The following is a 20,014-nucleotide window of genomic DNA, read 5'->3' on the forward strand; positions in this document are numbered from 1 at the left end:
TTCTGAATGAAAATGACTATTTTAATCATTACATCAGAACCACTTGAGAACAATAATCCAGATCTGATTAACACAACCTTCTTAGGCTCAAAGGAACCTATTTTTCAATCCCCTTTTTCTTAAGCCCTTAAATCCTTTTCTTAACACCTAGCCAGAGACCAGAAACAGGTAGAAAGGGAGAGAAGGTAAACAGACACAGTACAGGCCTGACTAAGAGCTCCAAAGAGAAACTCATTTTCCCAATGGAAAAGTGGAGGAGTCAACCTTATCCTGAGAGGACTGACTACCCTCTTGGATGGAGCTGACAAGTACGACTGACATCTTCAATATTCTATTCTCATTCTCGGCTAGTTGGTGGGGTGGGTGGTTCATCCTCTTGCTCTTCAGAAGCCTGAGGAATCTGTATGGAGTCTGAAGGTTCCTCCTTTAACTTCTTTTCATCAACAGCCAAGGGAACCTCAGAACTTTCCTCTGTTTTCACATTCTGAGCTTTAGGCTTCTGCACTTGTGCCTTGTCAGCAACAACACTGTGTTTCTGGATCTGCTCTTCCTTTGCTGAGACAATACCTGAAAGAAAAATCAAGCTTCAACTGGTGCTTTTTGGCTTTTCCTAAATTCTCATAAGCAGCAGAGATAGAGTAGAGGTCCTAGGGAAATTCTATCTAGACAAGGGAGGTCCCATCCTGGGTCCTCATGGCTCAATTTCTCCCACCCTCTGCCACTTACAGTCTCATCCCAACCAATCACTTATTGTCTCTCAATATATATATATACATACACACACACACACATATATATATTGCATGTAAAATACGTGCAAAGATCCTTTTCAACATTCAACACTGCAAAACTTTGTGTTCCAATTTTTTCTCCCTCTCTCCTCACCTCCCTCTTCCCCTAGACAGCAAATAATCTGATATAGGTTAAATATGTGTAATTCTTCTAAACAGATTTTCATATTATCATGTTGCACAAAAAAAATCAGATCAAAAGGGGGAAAATGAGAAAGAAAACAAGCAAGCAGACAACCACCCAAAAAAAAATGAAAATACTATGTTGTGATCCACTATTCAGTCCCTATATTCCTCTTTCTGGATGCAGATCACTGTCTCCATCCCAAGTCTATTGAAATTGGTCTGAATCACCTCATTGTTGAAAAGAGCCAAGTCCATCAGAATTGATCATCCTATAATAATCTTGTTGCTGTGCACAGTGTTCTCTTGGTTCTACTCACTTCAGTTAGCATCAATGAATGTAAGCCTGCTGATTGCTTCTTATAGAATCACTTACTGTCTTTTTGAGGCAGAAAGTTGCGAGTGAGAGAAACTCGATTTAACGCCAAAAATTCCTTTTTCTTCTTTGATTCCTTGAGCTCCTGAAATTCATGATTCAATAGGTTGATAAGTACATAAGCTCACATGTATGTGACTGTGTGTCTGTGTGTAATATGAAAATGAGAAAGAAAAAAGCACTTGAAAGATTCTTGGCTATTAAAATGACTTCTCAAACTCAGCATCTAAGATAAGACCCAGAAAAATTTAAGAGACTGTGGAGCATCTTACCATCTGTACTAAATATCCTGAGTACTTAAGAGTATCCACCTTTCCTTGATAATTCTACTTGTCTGCACTAAGGACAGGACCAAACCTTCCATTACACAGCAACTTGAGAGAGGCACCTAGGACTCATCTTCAACCCAGGGCACCTTCACCATCACTCACCATCTCTGAACTTTGTGGTTTCTCATTCTTTGAAAGGCCTGGCTCTCTGGCAGCTCTGTCACTTTTCTGCATTGGAATCTTGAGACCTAATGAGCAAAAAGTCAAACTATTCTTCTTCTGTCAATTTACATTTCATTCCTAAGCTCCCATTTTACCCCATATTAATAACTGATCCTCCCTTCGCTCAGAGGAGAATATTATTAAGATGGCAGCCTAGTAGAGGGTAGGGTAAAGTCCTATTCAAAACTCTGCATGATTATTCATCTAGGACTATTATCTTCTCCTGCCTTCCCCACCCTTACCTCATTCCTCCACAACACACCATGGGCAACCAGGACAATGGATGGGAAGTGACTCTGGACAATTCTGTGGGGCCAAAGTGGCCTATCCCTTTATCCGAGAGCAGATCCTCTTAACTCTACCTTTTTTCTTTATTGGAATTGTTCTGGCCGTTCTAGAATGTAATTCTTTCATATTTGCTGGATATCTCAACACTGGGCTCTGAGGAAACATAAGAAAAGCTCCCATTTAAATGAACTCTTTTGCTTTAATACTTAGACCCAACTCTTCCCAAATGATTTCCTTCAACAAATATGCCCTAGGATCCACACCTAACTATGTCCATATTTCAATACCTGAAAGATCTGTGATTTTGTCCGTGTAGTGCTCCCTGAACAGAGAATTTAACAAGTCTTACGACAATCTGATGATGAGTAAGTCTCTCCAAACTTCACAGAGGCTAGTTGGTCCTCAGAAAAAAAAAAGACACTTAGCCCATCATAGAGCCCAAACACCAAACTTTCCAGTCTGGTAGTGCCTGGCAGAGTTGGGCCAGCACTGACAGTCTTCCAGCACCCACAGTCACCTCTTCACCAGGATGAGATCGCAAAGAAGGACTGGGCAGTACACTACACTACTAGGCATTATCATGTAAGGGTGGCAGAAAGTACGCAGAAGAAATAGAAGGCACTGTTCCTACTATGAAGGATTATATTTGTAGGGGAAAAAACATTGCTTTTCTTAAGACTCTTACCCACCTGAATTTTGCTGATTCACTTTTCCTCCTTCTTCTATATCATTCTACCACAGAAAAGTTAAACTTTTTGGGAAAAGGATGCTAATTGTGCCCTTTTCTTATCCAAGATCAACTATAGACATTTACTCTGATCTTACAGGTCATCCTTCATAGGAGTGATAGATGTCCTCAGTTTCTATTGGTACTTTGGACTGAAAGTGTATAGCCAAAAATACAGCACCTTGGAGTTGGTCCTCACAACATACTCCTTGGGTTTTCTTAATGACCTTGGCCAAATAAGTGTTCAGGATATTAATAAGTAGACTACTCCAGATAGATCAGGTCCCACTCATTGCCTTGAGTAAAAGAATTTAAGTAGCATCTCAATTCCAAGAGTAAACCATGCTAGAGTCAGCATATAATGCTGTCAGTATAAATGGAAAGAGCTGGACTGCGAGTCAGATTTCTAGTCTAAGCTAAGCCACTAATTAGTTATGTGACTTTAGCCAAATCACTTCTTCCTGGCTTTGGTTTCTTCTCTCCTATAAATGAAGAATTTGCAATCCATAATCTATAAAATCTCTTTGGAGATTAAAAACTCTAAATATTTAGTAGCAATATGTGCTTAATGCTGTGCACTAAAGGCAGATAACAATGAACACTTTAAAAACCACAGATTTAAAAAAAAGCAAAATTCTATTAAAATTTTAATATCAGAAAATGAGGACAGCTCCAACATTACAGATTTTTCATGCTACAATGACCAAAAAAACTGTTATCTGCTGTTATGTTATATACAAGATCCATGATGTATGACCAAGAGCATAACTTCTAAATTTCCAAGCCATTTTATGTGTATGTTTTATCTACAAAAATGAATTCTAAGGTTCTTAAGGGCAAACACTTTTAGAGACTGAATACAGGGCATCACTAACCTATGGTCTGCTTAAAGAATGCATAGCCTTCCTGCTGTTAATCCTCCCCTGAGAAGACACTTCCTAATATCAGTTCTGACAACAAGGTTACCAGTGTTTTGGACTTCAGTACTCATCCTCTGAGCTCGTGGAGTGAAAAAACACCTTCCCCTTAAAACCTCCTTGCTCTTACCTGAAGGTTTATTCTGTGCACAGCCAGAATCATCTTTGTCTTGGACAATTTAAATTGATGCCTTTTGTGAAAAAGGCTCTCTTCATCTATTACATCCAATTGGTCCATCTTTGCAATTGCTTTCTCTTCATTAGACAAAGAGCTGAAAAGAAGGATAAACAGAGAGGAAATAGTTTTATTCTGAAAGAATATGAATAAATGGTTAAAAATGGTGAAAGGATCAGTGAAATTTCACTATCCAGACCATGAAAGAGGTTTGCACAAATCAATACTCTGCTGTAAAAACATTTAGAGATACTCATCCAGAGATAATTGCCCATCTGTGCCCAAATATGAGCTTAAGGCAAGAGTAGAAACAGATTGGGAGGAGGGGCATTCACTCCACTTCTTGACTCAGAAAGAAGCAGGTTCATCTTTTGGTATTCACAGAGAAGAGCAAGGGAAAAGAGTAGGAACAAAAGGAAGAGTACTTAGGGGAGGAGAAAGGGAGAAAGAAGGTAAGGAAGACTAAGAGAGAAAGGGAAACAGAAGAGAAGAACTCAACACTGAAATCAGTTTTAGGGCTTGCAAAGTGTTTTCCATACTTAATATCATTCAATTCTGCCAATAATCCTATGAGACAGGTGTGTCTTTTATTTATCTTCATTGTACAAGGAAAAAACCAAGGCCAGAAAGAGGCTATGATCCTAAGGTCAAAGAGCTAATAAGTATCAGAAAGATAATTCAAACCCAAGTCATTCTGATTGCTGTGCTCTAAGGAATGCTGCTCACCTCATTAATGACTTCTTGGGGAATGTGAAATCCCAGGAAGAAAGGGATCCCATATTCGAAGGCATGGTGACTGGTGATGGTGGGAGCACCTTTAGCCATCGATGTATCAATTGGGCAGAACAGGGTTGCCCACCAGTAGGGACTTGTGTTGTTTTCTTTTTCTTGAAGAGAAACAAATAGGAAAAACAATTCCCTCATTTTCCTGTCACCACCTTAGGGTTCTTACTTTTTCCAGTTAAGACACTAGCTTTATAACACTACTTCTAACTTGTCCCTTACTTTCTTCCAAGCACAATTCCTGCTTTATTTTGCACAACTTCTCTGTATAACACCATTCTTGTTCCATTTCCTTTCCAGAAGGTCCCTGACACCACTCTAGTAGCCAGCTAATCCTATGTTGTCTTACCCAGTACTCAATTAAGGGTGTCTCCTTTAGAAAGATGTACAAAAAAGTTTTTTTCCATAAATGGATAAACATAAAGGAAAATATTTTTGGAATGGAAAGACGTTTGGTGACTCTACCTGGAAGAGGATCTCTCTTGGATTCTTTCCTTAATTGGGAGTTGAGGAGAACTGGTAGGAAAAAAAAATCTACCTAACAGAACAAAAACATCAACACTTTGATCGGTGAAATTAAACAAAGAGTTTACAACCTTCTGAGCTGCTCTTTTGCTGATCCTTTCCGAGCTTGGTATAGCTTTGTTATTCTTCAAAGGTACTGGGCTCAATCTATGGAAAATAAAGCATGAAAAGGCTTATAAATTACAAACTGTCCCAGGATTTCTCTACCTACTTCCAGATACTTTATATACAATAAACAATGATTAATCCGAAAATTATAAGGCCTCATCTGTAATATCTGTAATTCTGTAAAATCTGTTAAGAATGATGGTGATATGTGGTATTGGCTAAGAAATAGATTAGTTGATCAGTGGAAAAGGATAGGTTCACAAGACAGAATAGTCAACTATAGCAATCTAGTGTTTGACAAACCCAAAGATCCTAACTTTTGGAATAAGAATTCATTATTTGATAAAAACTGCCGGGATAACTGGAAATTAGTATGGCAGAAATTAGGCATGGACTCACACTTAACACCATATACCAAGACAAGATCAAAATGGGTCCATGACCTAGGCATATAGAACAAGATTATAAATAAATTAGAGGAACATAGGATAGTTTATCTCTCAGATTTATGGAGGAGAAAGAAATTTGTGACCAAAGATGAACTAGAGACCATTACTGATCACAAAATAGAAAATTTTGATTATATCAAATTAAAAAGCCTTTGTACAAACAAAACTAATGCAAACAAGATTAGAAGGGAAGCAACAAACTGGGAAAACATCTTCACAGTTAAAGTTTCTGATAAAGGCCTCATTTCCAAAATATATAGAGAACTGACTCTAATTTATAAGAAATCAAGCCATTCTCCAATTGATAAATGGTCAAAGGATATGAACAGACAATTTTCAGATGATGAAATTGAAACTATTACCACTCATATGAAAGAGTGTTCCAAATCATTATTGATCAGAGAAATGCAAATTAAGACAACTCTGAGATACCACTACACACCTCTCAGATTGGCTAAGATGATAGGAAAAAATAATGATGAATATTGGAGGGGATGTGGGAAAACTGGGACACTGATGCATTGTTGGTGGAGTGGTGAACAAATCCAACCATTCTGGAGAGCAATCTGGAATTATGCCCAAAAAGTTATCAAACTGTGCATACCCTTTGATCCAGCAGTGCTACTACTGGGCTTATACCCCAAAGAGATACTAAAGAAGGGAAAGGGACCTGTATGTGCCAAAATGTTTGTGGCAGCCCTGTGTGTAGTGGCCAGAAACTGGAAATTGAATGGATGTCCATCCATTGGAGAATGACTGGGTAAATTGTGGCATATGAATGTTATGGAATATTATTGTTCTGTAAGGAACAACCAGCAGGATGAATACAAAGAGGCTTGGAGAGACTTACATGAACTGATGCTAAGTGAAATGAGCAAAACCAGGAGATCATTATACACTTCAGCAAAGATACTGTAAGAAGATGTATTCTGATGGAAGTGGATTTCTTTGACAAAGAGACCTAACTCAGTTTCAATTGATAAATGATGGACAGAAGCAGCTACACCTAAAGAAAGAACACTGGGAAACGAATGTGAACTATTTGCATTTTTGTTTTTCTTCCCAGGTTATTTTTACCTTCTGAATCCAATTCTCCCTGTGCGACAAGAGAACTGTTCGATTCTGCAAACATATATTGTATCTAGAATATACTGCAACATATCTAACATATATAGGACTGCTTGCCATCTGGGGAGGGAGTGGAAGGAGGGAGGGGAAAAATCGGAACAGAAACGAGTGCAAGGGATAATGTTGTAAAAAAAAATTACCCTGGCATGGATTCTGTCAATATAAAGTTATTATTAAATAAAATAAAATAAAATAAATTATTAAAAAAAAAAAAGAATGATGGTGATTTCCTCTCTCACACCAGCCATTCAACTGAGTTGGGGGGCAATTCTAATTTCTGTTATGAAAAATCGTTACCAGAGAAAAACCTAGAGGTGGAGAATCTCTAGGAGTTTCATATAGGTATAAAATCTAAGAAATACCAAAGTTAGGAATAATGCTCACTTTGTCCTACATTTCTGGTCAGGTCTCTTATATTTCACAGGTTCATCTGGGATCCATACCATAACTAAATTCCCACCATCTGGAGATTTTGGAATATATGTTGAATTCAAATTCAGCACTGGGAGCTATAACAAAAAAATGAAAAGATATGAAAACAATGCTAATTTATGTGGGTTTATTTGACCCAAATACTCAGTTCAAAATAAGTACCCAAGTGGCACATAAGTCAGGGAAATCGATAATAACAATGATAACAGCTGACATTTATATAGTGCTTTATACTTTATGGTTTACAGAGCAATATATGTATGTATATGTGTATAAATAAATTGAACATATACTCATTGGAACCTCATAATATATTTTTTTCCTCATTGGAACCTCACAACAAGCCTATGACAAAGAATTATTATCATTTTTATAAATCAGAAAACTGAAGCTGAGTGAGGCTACACAACTGATATCGCTGATATCTAAACCAGGAAGGGCCAGGGCCAAAAGAGAAAAAGGAAATTATAAACCAATTTTCCTAATAAATATTGATGCAAAAAAAATCTTTTAAAAATATTATCAAAGAGATTACAGCAACTTGTAAACAGGATAATACACTATGATCAAGTAGAATTTATACCAAGAATGCTGGGCTGGTTTAGTATCAGGAAAACTATCAACATAATTGACCATATAAATAACAAAACTAACTGAAATCATATGATTACCTCTGTAGATGCAGAAAAAGCATTTGACAAAATACACTACCATTCCTAATAAAAACACTAGAGTGTACAGGAATAAATGAAGTTTTCCCTAAAATGATAAGTAGCATCTATCTAAAACCATCAACAAGCATTATATATAATGGGGTAAACCAAAAACATTCCCAGTAAGATCGGGAATGAAACAAGGTTGTCTATCATCATAAGAAATGTTAGCATTAGCAATAAGAGAAGAAAAAGAAATTGAGAAAGCAATGAGGAAACAAAATTATCGTTTTTTGCAGATAAGATGGTATATTTAGAGAATCAACTAAAAAATTACTTAAAACAATTAACAACTTTAACAGAGTTGCAGGATATCAAATAAACCCACATAAAACATTAGCATTTCTATATGTAACCAAGAAAGCCCAACAGCAAAAGATAGAAAAAGAAATCCCATTTAAAATTACTATAAATAATATAAAATATCTGGCAATCTACCTGAGAGGAACTATATGAACACAATCACAAAACATTTTCACACAAAGTTAGAGCTAAACAACTGGAAGAATATCAGTTGCTCATGAGTAAGCTGAGCTAACACAATAAAAATGACAATTCCACCTAAATCTGCTTATTCATTGCCATACCAATCAAACTACCAAATATTTACTTTATAGGGCTAGAAAAAATAATAATAAAATTCATCTGGAAGAACAAAAGAACAAAAATATCAAGGAAATTAATGGGGGAAAATGCAAAGAAAGATAGCATAGTAGTACCAGACCTAAAACTATATTATAAGGCAGCAATCATCAAAACATTTGCTATTGACTAAGAAAAAGAGTAGTGGATCAGTGGGATAAGTTTGTTACACAAGACAATAGTGACTACAGTAATCTAGTATTTGATAAACCCCAAAACTCCAGTTTCTGGGATAAGAATTTATTTTTTGTCAAAAATTGCTGGAAAATTGGAAAATAGTATGGCAGAAACTAGACACAGACCAACATCTCATATTCTATACCAAGATAGGGTCAAAATGGGTTCATAACTTAGACATAAAGAATGATACTATAAGTAAATTAGTCAAGCAAAGGATAGTCTACCTATCAGATATGTGAAAGGGAGGAATTTATGGCCAAAGAAGAACTAGAGAACATTAAAAAATGCAAAATGGGCAACTTTTTTTTACATTAAATTAAAAAGTTTTTACACACACAAAAAAAAACAATGCAGCAAAAATTAAAAGTTAAGTAGAAAAGTGGGGGAGAAAGTTTTCATAGGCAGGATTTATGATAAAGGCCTCATTCCTAAATAGAGACAAGTCGAATTTATAAGAATACAAGTCATTCCCCAATTCATGAATGGTCAAAAGATATGAACAGACAATTTTCAGATGAAAACATTAAAGCCACTTATGGTCATATGGAAAAATGTTTTAAATTACTAGAGAAATTGATTAGAAAAATATGAATTATTACAACTCTGAAGTAACACTTCACACATCTCACATGGGCTAAGATAACAGGAAAAGATAAGTGTTAGAAGGGATGTGGGAAAACGTGGGATGCTGATGCATTGTTGGTGGATCTGTGAAATGATCTAACTGCTCTGAAGAACAATAAGTCTTCTGGAGAAAATTGAATGGTGAAAAAAAAGAACATGCCCTTTTCTCAAAGGCAAATAGCACCTACACAAAAACTGATCAAGTATTAGGGTATAAAAACCTCACAATCAAATACAGAAAGGCAGAAATGTTAAGTGCATTCTTTTCAGATCATGATGCAATAAAAATTACATGCAATAAAGAGTCATGAAAAGGTAGACCAAAAACTAATTAAAAATTAAACAATTTAACGGAAAAGTCATGTAAAGATAAATTAAAAACTAATTGGAAATTAAACAATTTAACCCTAAAGAATGAGTTGGTCAAATAACAAATCATAGAAACAAGCATTTCATCCAAAAGATAATGAGACAATATACCAAAACTTTGGGAATGCAGCCAAAGCAATTCTTAAGAGGAAATTTTATATCTCTAAATGCTTGCATGAATAAAATAAAGAGCAGATCAATGAATTAGGCATGCAACTAAAAAAGATAGAAAAAGAACAAAGTAAAACCCCAATTAAATATCAAATTAAAAATTCTGAAAATCAAAGGCGAGATTAACAAAATTGAAAATAAAAAACTTCTGAACTCATAAATAAAACTAGAGTTGATTTTATGAAAAAAAAATCAATAAAATAGATAAACCTTTAATTTGATTAGAAAAAGAAAAGAAAATCAAATTACCAATGTCAAAAACAAAAAGAATGAACTTACCATAAATGAAAAGGAAATTAAAGGAAAATAAATTTTGCCTAATCACGTGACAATAAATCTGATGATATAAATCAAACAGATAAATATTCATAAAAAATATAAATTGCCCAGTTTAACAGAAGCAGAAATAAAATACCTAATGACCCCAGTTCAGGGGAAAAAATTGAACAAGTCAACAATGAACTCGCTAAGAAAAAACCTTCAGAGCCAGATGGTTTTACAGGTGAATTCTACCAAACATTTAAAGAACAATTAATTCTAATACTATGTAAATTATTTTGAAAAATAGGTACAGAAGGAATTCTATCAAATTCCTTTTGTGACACAAATAATGATATTGATACCTAAACCAGGAAGGGCCAAGGCCAAAACAGAGAAAGAAAATTATAGACCAATCTTCCTAATAAATATTGATGCAAAAATCTTAAGTATTAACAAAGAGATTAACAGCAATCAATCACTAGGATAATATACCATGAACAAATAAGATTTGTACCAGGAATTCTGGGATGGTTCAACATCAGGAAAAATACTAGCATAACTGACCATCTCAAATAACAAAACTAACAGAAATCATATGATTATCTCACTAGATGCAGAAAAAGCATTTGACAAAATGCAGCACCCATTTCTATTTAAAAACACTAGAGGGCATAGGAATAAATGGAGTTTTCCTTAAAATGATAAGCAGCAGCCATCTAAAATCATCAACAAGCATTATATGTAATAGAGATAAACTAGAAGCACTCCTAATAAGATCAAATATGAAACAAGGATGTGCAATATCATTACTATTATTCAATATCATACTAGAAATGTTAGCTTTAGCAGTAGGAGAAGAAAAAGAAACTAAAAGAATTAGAGTAGGCAATGAGGAAACAAAATTATCACTATCTGCAGATGAAATGATGGTATACCTGGAGAATCCTAGAGAATCAAGTAAAGAATTGAAACAATTAACAACTTTAGCGAAGTTGTAGGATATAAAATAAACCCACATAAATCATTGATATTTTTTTAAGTTTATTTTATTTGGAAAAAAAGGAAGGAATCATAGGCTAACTGTACAATATATCGGAGTCCGATTCTTTTTGTACAGCAAAATAATGGTTTGGACATGTATACTTATTTTGTATTTAATTTATCCTTTAATATATTTAACATGTATTGGTCATACTGCCCATCTAGGGGAGGGAGTGGGGGGAAGGAAGGGAAAAATTGGAACAAAAGGTTTGGCAATTGTCAATGCTGTAAAATTACCCATGCATATAACTTGTAAATAAAAAGCTATTAAAAAAAAGTTTTTATAGTAAGGGGGATAAAAAAGAAAAACAGAAAAGTAATATAAAACAAAAGAAAAGAGAACACAATCATATGCTGAGCAGAATATCAGGGAGAATTCAAAATACATAACAAATTACCAGATCAAGAAAGTATATATATAAATAGAAGAAATTATATTCATGAGCATCCATTTTCTCTATACTTCCTTGTAAATTGCTCTTTGGTTCTCTGCTGCACACCTTACTTTTTTCTTTTTTTCTCTCTTTCATCTCCTCTCACCACCCCCAAGCAAGCTACAGTTAAGATATATTTATGTATATATGTGTAGATATATACATATATACCATAGATACATATTTCTTTCCTATCCATGCTGACTCTTTAATTAAATTCTGTTCCATAATTTGGCTTCCTATTAATTAATCTCCCTTAATTAACCTAATAGAAGGTCCTATTAAACAACCTCCAGATGTCTTCCCCATCTGCTCATCATTCCCCCTTATTTCTTCATAGATTTTGGAGGACACTATACCATTCATGGTATACATGTAGCTTTTCCTCTTGAATGCATTCTGGATGTGAGCAGGTTTTCAGAGCTACAAGCCTTCCTCCCTCCTATAATGCTTCTGTATTTATTCTTCCTTTGTACCTCATTTGTATAATATGATTACTATTTTTACCTTAACTCTGCCAATCTTTGTGACCTTGTTGTTGATGTGAATCTTAAACATATAAGTTTACATTCCCCATGTAAAAAAAATTTGTCCATGTTTAAACAATTTGTCCACGTTGAATTCCTTAAAATTTATATCTGATATTGGCTCTTACATTTAAATTTTCTGTTAAATTCAGGTTTGGTTGATAGAAAGTTCTGAAAATCTTCCAAGTTCATTAAATGTCCATTTTTTCTCATTCAAAATTATAATTTTTGCTAGATATATTTTTGGCTGTAGACCTAGTTCTTTTGATTGTTAATAGATATGATTCCAGGAAGTATAGTCTTTTACTGTGGCTGCTATTAAGTCTTATACAATTCTAATTGTAGTTCCAGTTTATTTGAATTGTAAAACAATTCAAATAAACTGGAACTACTTTGATCTGGGGATTTTGAAATTTGGCAATTTGTGTGGTTTCCACAAAAAAGCTCTTTGAGGTAGTAATAAATGAATTTTTTTCTATTTCTACTTTCTCTTTCACTTTCTCCCTTACTTTCTATCACTCCAGGATAATTTTCTAGGATTATTTCCTGCATTAATGTGTCAAAGTTCTCTTTTTGGTCACAACTCTTTGGCAGTCCAAATTATGAAACAGAATTTAATTAAAGAGTCAGCATGGATAGGAAAGTCATATGTATCTATGTATGTATGTATGTATATATCTACACATGTATACATAAATATATCTTAACTGTAGGCTTGCTTGGGGGTGGTGAGAGGGGATGAACTTCAGACAAGTATCCCTAGTCTGAGGTCTTTCTTCAGATCTTCTTGGGTTGTAACTGGACCCCCCACTGTTCTTGGGGATCCCTCAAGTCTTGATTTTTCACCAGTTTATGTTCGCCTGAAGCACACACTTGTGGGGAAAATTTGGAGAGCCTGAAATTTACCAACCTACCCACCATCTTCCCAGAATTCTACCCTTAGTATTTCTACATGTTACCAACAAAATCCAACAGCAAGAGACAGAAAGAGAAATACTATTTAAAATAATTGCAGACAATATTTTGGGGGAATCTACTTCCCAAGACAAAGCTAGAAACTATATAAACACAATTGCAAAATACTTTTCACATAAAGTCAGATCAAATATGGAAAAATGTTTAAAAGAATTGCACATATTTAACCACTATCAAGTTGACTGCTCTCAGTGTTACTATTGGGCTTATATCCCAAAAAGAGCTTAAAGGAGGGAAAGGGACCCACATGTGACAAGAAACTTTGTAGTGGCAAGAAACTGGAAACTGAATTGATGCCTATCAATTGAAGAACGGCTGAATAAGTTATGGTATATGAATGTTATGGAATATTATTGTTCTATAAGAAATAATCAGGAGGATGATTTCAGAAAGGCCTGCAGAGACTTACATGAACTGATGCTAAGTGAAATGAGCAGAACCAGGAGATCATTATACACTTCAACAACAATAATAATAACAATACTATATAAGGATCAATTCTGATGGATGTGGCTCTCTTCAACAATAAAATGATTCAAATCAGTCCCAATTGTTCAGTAATGAAGAGAACCAGCTACATCCAGAGAGAGAACTATGAGAAATGAGTGTGGACCACAACATAACATTTCCACTCTTTCTGTTACTGTTTGCTTGCATTTTTGTTTTCCTTCTCAGGTTTTTTCTTTCTTGCTAGGTCCAATTTTTCTTGGGCAGCAAGATAACTGTATAAATATGTATACATATATTGGATTTAACATATATCTTAACATATTTAATGTGTATTGAACTACTTGCCATCTAGGGGAGCAGAGTAGGGGGGAAGAAAGGGAAAATTTGAAACAGAAGATTTTGCAAGGGTCAATGTTGAAAAATTACCCATGCATATATTTTGTAAATAAAAAGTTATAAAAATAAATTTTTTTAAAAAGAAAAAAATTGATTGCTATCTTGAGGAGGAAGGACAGAAGGGAGAAAAAGAGAAAAATTTGAAGCACAAAGTCTTACAAAAATGAATGTTAAAACTATCTTCACATATATTTTAAAAATAAAATACTATTGAAAATTAAAAAAAATAAAGTCGAATCTAAAATATTGGGAAAATATTAATTGCTTCTAAGTAGGTTAATGTAATAAAAATAACAATTCTATCTAAATTGATCTGCTTATTCAGAGCCATACCAATCAAACTGCCAAAACAAAAATTACTTTATAGAGCTAGAAAAAATAATAACAAAATTCACCTGGAAGAACAAAAGGTCAAGAATTTAAAGGGAATTAATGAAAAAAATGCAAACAAAGGTGGTCTGGCCATACCAGGTCTAAAACTATTATAAAGCAATAGTCATCAAAACCATTTATTACTGGCTAAGAAAGAGTGGTGGATCAAGTGGGATAGATTAGGTACACAAGACACAATAGTCAATGTTTTGTAAATAAAAAATTTTAATTAAAAAATGAAAAAAATAAAAGTAAAATTAAAAACAAATCTATTTAATCTATTAATCTATTTATAAAATCTATTTACAGTAATCTATTTACAAAACATACGCATGGGTAATTTTTCAACATTAACCCTTGCAAAACCTGTGCTCCAAATTTTCCCCTCTTTCCCACCTCCTCCCCTAGATGGCAAGTAATCTAATACATGTTAAATATGTTTAAATATATGTTAAATTCAATATATGTATACATATTGTTGTCTTGCTGCCCAAGAAAAATTGGATCAATAAGGAAAAAAAAACTGAGAAAGAAAACAGAATGCAAGCAAACAGCAAAAAGAGTGAGAATGTTATGTTGTCATCCATGCTCAATTCCCACAGGTCTCTTTCTGGATGCAGATAGCTCTCTTCATCACTGGTTTGAATAATCTCATTGTTGAAGAGAGCCACAGTCCATCAAAACAGATCATCGTAGTCTTCTTGTTGCTGTATATAATGATGAACTAGTTCTGCTCATTTCACTCAACATCAGTTCATGTAAGTCTCTGAACTTTGTTTTAAAATAACTGAATATTTATACACACACACACACACACACACACACACACACACACATTTTATCACTGAACTTCCCAAATTTATTCTATACTTCTGAGATTACGGCTTTCTTCAATCATGAAACAACAGACACTACCCAAGAATATTGCTGTGTAGTCGTTTCAGTCAAAACCAGCTCTTCATGACCCCATTTGGGTTTTCTTGTGAAGATACTGGAATTGTCTACCATTTTCTTCTCCAGCTCACTTTATCAGATGAGGAAACTGAGTCAAACAGGGTTAATGACTTGCCCAGAGTCACACAACTAGTTAAGTATCCAGATCTGAATTAAGGAAAATGAGTTTTTCTGACTCTAAACCCAGCACCATGCACTATGGTACCACCTGGAGTCCTACCCAAGAATACAGGTTATATAAAGGAAACATTTTATTCTGTGCTATTCAGCTCACCTGGAAAGATACACTATATTACAAACGTGGATTAATTTTCTTTGCTTACTTTGGCAGGTTTTCGACGATTCTGGCCAAAATCCCTACCATGGAAGTCTCTCAGAGATCTGAAGCCTAACAAAGGTTCTTCCACACTGAAATAGGAACATAAAAGGATTATTAGGAAAAGTGAAAGGAAAATAAAGGCTGGTAAAGTCTAGGAGTAACCCTTCCTCATGCTTATGGCAGTAATGCTTCTACATAATTCTCCTCACTATTGTATAGTTCCCCTTTTTAATTTCTGCTTCCCAATATGGTGGTAAAGAAATTCATCATGATCAACAGACAAGTGTGAAACATCTACTATGTGGAGGACACATGGAAGTATGAGATGCAGTCCCTGTCTTCAAGAGATTTATACTAGTTGGGAAGATAGGAATTGTACAATGCGTCAGGTGTTAGCTATATAATGAGTTGTTTTTCAACCATTTTCAATTATGTTCAGCTCTTCATGAATTCATTTGAAGTTTTTTTTGTTAAAGATATTGGAGAGGCTTGTCATTTTCTTCTCCAGCTCATTTTATAAACAAGGAAACTAAGGCAAATTTATAAATAAGGAAACTAAGGATAGGGTTACTTTCCCAGAGTCACATAAATGGTAAGTGTCTGCTACTAGATTTGAATTTAGGAAGATGAGTCTTGGAAGGATGAGTCTTCCTGACTCCATGCACCACGCCACCTAGCTGCTTTAGGAGTTCTGAGAAAGCAGCAAGACTAATCCCTCTTTTTTTTTTTTTTTTTTTTTTTTTTTTTAAAGGAGGCAATTGGGGTTAAGTGACTTGACCAGGGTCACACTGCTAGGACGTGTTAAGTGTCTAAGACCAGATTTGAACTTAGGTCCTCCTGACTTCAGGGCTGGTGTTCCATCCACTGCACCACCCAGCTGCCCCCAACCAATCCCTCTTAAAAGAAAAAAATCTGGTTAAATTTCATGAAGACAGGAGAACTTGAGTTGGTCCTAGAAAGACAATCCAGTAAGGTGGAGAGAATGTCAGACAGACACTGCATGAGTGATCTTGGGGCAAACACTTCTCCTTTTTTAGACTTAAATTCCCTCATATAGAAAATGGAAATATTTAAAATGTCTCCCTCATAGGTCTGACATTTAGAAAGGGTTTTATAAGTGTTAAAACAAAAAGTAAATATGATGTGTAGACTAGTTTAGATAAAGGGTAAGGTTCCTGTAGAACAATAGGAAATAAAGTGGGAAAGGGAATGAAGAGGCTGGAATAACAAACCTAAGTTTTGGCTTTATTCTGTAAGCAAAGAAAAGCCTATGAAAATTTTGGTAGGAGGGAAGACATACTAATTAGTGCTTTAAGAAAACCAGTCTGGTATACAAGTTGGACTGAAAGAAGAGGCAGAGACCTGTTAGGAGGTTATCGACACAAGCTAGGTATGAGTTTGTACCTTCATGGGTCTGAATACAGCAGCCACAGAAATGGAAAGTAAGGGCTAGAAAAGATATATATTAATATAGCTGAATTGAAAGGACTGACTTGCTATAGCAGTTCCCCATCAATTGCACTATAGCTTTAAGCCAGGAGAAAAGTGTGAATGCCTGCCAATCATATGTCCACTTTCACACCATAAAAAGGCAGTTTTCCATTCTTTTCTCCAAAGCATGAAAATGATCTTACCCTTTGCTCAGTTTCACCCTCTCTCATCAAGCCACATTGAACAGGAAAAACATCACTAAAAAGTATGTAAAAGGGTCCAACACTTGTACCTTGACTCCAAGATGATCCACTTTTCGATCCAAGTATTTATTGCACACTTATTTAACTATGTGCTGGTTACTATAGTACATCCAAGAAAGCAAAAACCACCCCTCTGCCTCTCAGAGTTTGCAATATAGTTTCAAGCACGAAGCAATTAAGAGTAATCCAAGCAATTAATATCTGAAAAAAATTTAATCTACTTGCAGCAATGACCAGGTACATTTCATTTAGCAGGTCTATTGGAACCCAATAATGGAAATATTTCTTTCCCCTTCCTCAACATCTACTCAACACTTCATTTCATTAGTGGGAGATAACTCTTTCTTCTCAGGTAAACCTATTGTGATAAAGCAATTGTTTCTTTTTTTAACCTGGCATGCTAAATTCTGGAGCACTGGCTCTAAAAAATAACACCTGAGATTCTGAGGCATATGATTTCCAGGGTTTCCATGATGATTCAGATGATTCACCTGCTTTGTAAATCTGACTCAAGTTTAGAGTCTCCACTCAAAGAAGGCGGATGCTTGAAAAATGGGACCGAATCACTGATTCTCTTGGCCAAAATAAAAGAATCAGGTAAAGATAAGTCCACTATCTTGAGAGTTGGCAGTTCATCTAGAAATGCAGACCAGAATAAAAATTGGTCAGAAAGGAGGCTAAATATACCAAACATATGGTTCTTAGTACACATGTGATAGGGCCTTGTCCATTCACCTTCACTTTTCTTAGGAGGTCTGGAAATTGGTTGAAGAATTCGAGGATGGCCTCTTTGAAGCCTTCGGATTGCTGCCCAACAGTGTGGATGCTGGCAAACAAGCTGTGAGCAGGTGGTCTCATCCAACTGACTGAGATCTGGCAATCTGATATTTATCACAGGTTGACTATAGAAATCAACCTCAAGATCATTAGCCATCTAGGGAAACAAGAATTGAATAAGATAGGGAACATTACATAATATTGATAGTTATATCTGCATGGCAACATGTAGCCCATGTTTTAATTTGATTGTGAATACCTATATCACCTCAAAAAAAAAAAAAAGGCATTAGAATGGGGACCAACAGGGAGGTGGTTCAGATATCATTAGTGAAATTAAAGAAAAGTGTTAATTCCATATTACAAACACAGACAATAAACTAATACAATCCTGATGCAGAGGCAGATAAAAATGGTGATTGAAAAGAATACTGAATGTGGAGTCAGAGGATGGGGATTTGAAGGAGGAATCTGATAGTGAATCTGTGACCTAGGACAAGCAATTTCTCTTTTCCACCTGCTTCCTTATATCTAATGAAATGGTCAAATGATGATCTATAAATTCTCTTCTGATTACGAATCCCATTATCCTATGAAATGAGTAAAAAATATATAATTATCTTGCATTTATATGGCACTTCTATTTTTCAATACACTTTCACATATATTACTTCATTTTTCCTCACAACACCAGCCTATTAGTATACTATCAATAATGGTACTACTACTAATTATGTATTATTTAAAACATTTAAAAAACATCTCTAATGGAAAGTTAAAAGAGCTAAAGAAAGCAGAAGCCTAGCCTTGAGATTCTTTTAGGAAGGGAGCAAAATCTGGAAATCAAAGAAGCTTAAAGAAAAAAAGGATTCAGGAATTTTGGGAAGCCAAACAAAAGCCCAGGAGGAGGGCACAAGAAAATTAGAGACCGTTATTAGAAGATGAGTCGGAGGCAGCAATTACGGATAGTGAGCAAACAGAAAGCAGAAGGATTCAAATCCTGCCTCTAACACACAGGGCTGCATGACTGGCTAGCTAAGATTGGAAACCGCTGAGAAATCGCAATTCTGCTCCGGGAGAGGTAGCTCCTCACCGAGAGCTCCTCACACCAATGAATCACCGCTGCGGCCCAAACTGGTGACTGGGACAGGTCACAGTGAAACACAAAACAAGACAAGCAGGACTAAGTACAGGGGTCACGGCAAACGTGGGGGTGCGCTGCAGAGGTGGGGACCAAAGCAGAGCAGACACAAGAGTGGATGGCGGAGTTGAGGGATGTTGGGACAGAGCTGAGAAGGAATGAGACGGAGGGCAGTAAGGGTCAGGCGGGGCATAAGGAGGTACAGAACCACCGAGGGAGATTAGGGCGGGGACACGAAGACAATGATGGGGAAACAGGACCTGGGAGTCAGGATAAAGCAACACGCCAGGGACAACGAGCACTGCCAAGCCGGAGGGCTGGCGGAAGGACGCGGAGGACGCCCGCTAAGAGGGACGCGAAAACGCGGTTTTGAGGGGATCCCTGCCCCGCATTGAAGCGAGCAGAACTTTCCCAGTGCAGACCTTTCATTCCAGCCCAACAGATATATGTTCATTCAGCCTCCACTAAGTCTGCGCGACACAGAGAGAATTAAAGAAGTCTCTAGGCAACCGCGCGCTGCACCATGGGGGACCACCGGGAAGGGCGGGGCTTTCAGGTTTCCCGGCTGGGCCAAAGGGCCCTTGGATTGGCCGAAACCCGTCGGGGGAAGTCGCTAGTTGTGAGAGCACGAGGCTGGCGCTGCTCTCGGTCGGCGTGGAAC

General features: G+C 35.9%; 1 protein-coding gene across 1 annotated transcript; it reads right to left on the reverse strand.

Moving 5' to 3' along the window:
* Window positions 1-19,939, reverse strand: C2H9orf43 (chromosome 2 C9orf43 homolog). The gene is made up of 12 exons (XM_051979992.1): window positions 19,776-19,939; window positions 18,171-18,369; window positions 17,927-18,071; window positions 15,746-15,830; window positions 7,266-7,390; window positions 5,268-5,343; window positions 4,615-4,775; window positions 3,844-3,985; window positions 2,144-2,222; window positions 1,722-1,807; window positions 1,291-1,375; window positions 1-567 (listed from the first exon to the last, which is right to left on the reverse strand). Exons 2-12 carry the CDS (start codon window positions 18,367-18,369, stop codon window positions 338-340), a joined length of 1,413 nt encoding a protein of 470 aa, XP_051835952.1. The 5' UTR covers window positions 19,776-19,939; the 3' UTR covers window positions 1-337.
* Between the last annotated feature and the right edge of the window lie 75 nt (window positions 19,940-20,014).

The sequence above is a fragment of the Antechinus flavipes genome, chromosome 2 (genome assembly GCF_016432865.1).
Source record: "Antechinus flavipes isolate AdamAnt ecotype Samford, QLD, Australia chromosome 2, AdamAnt_v2, whole genome shotgun sequence".
Taxonomy (NCBI): Eukaryota; Metazoa; Chordata; class Mammalia; order Dasyuromorphia; family Dasyuridae; genus Antechinus; species Antechinus flavipes.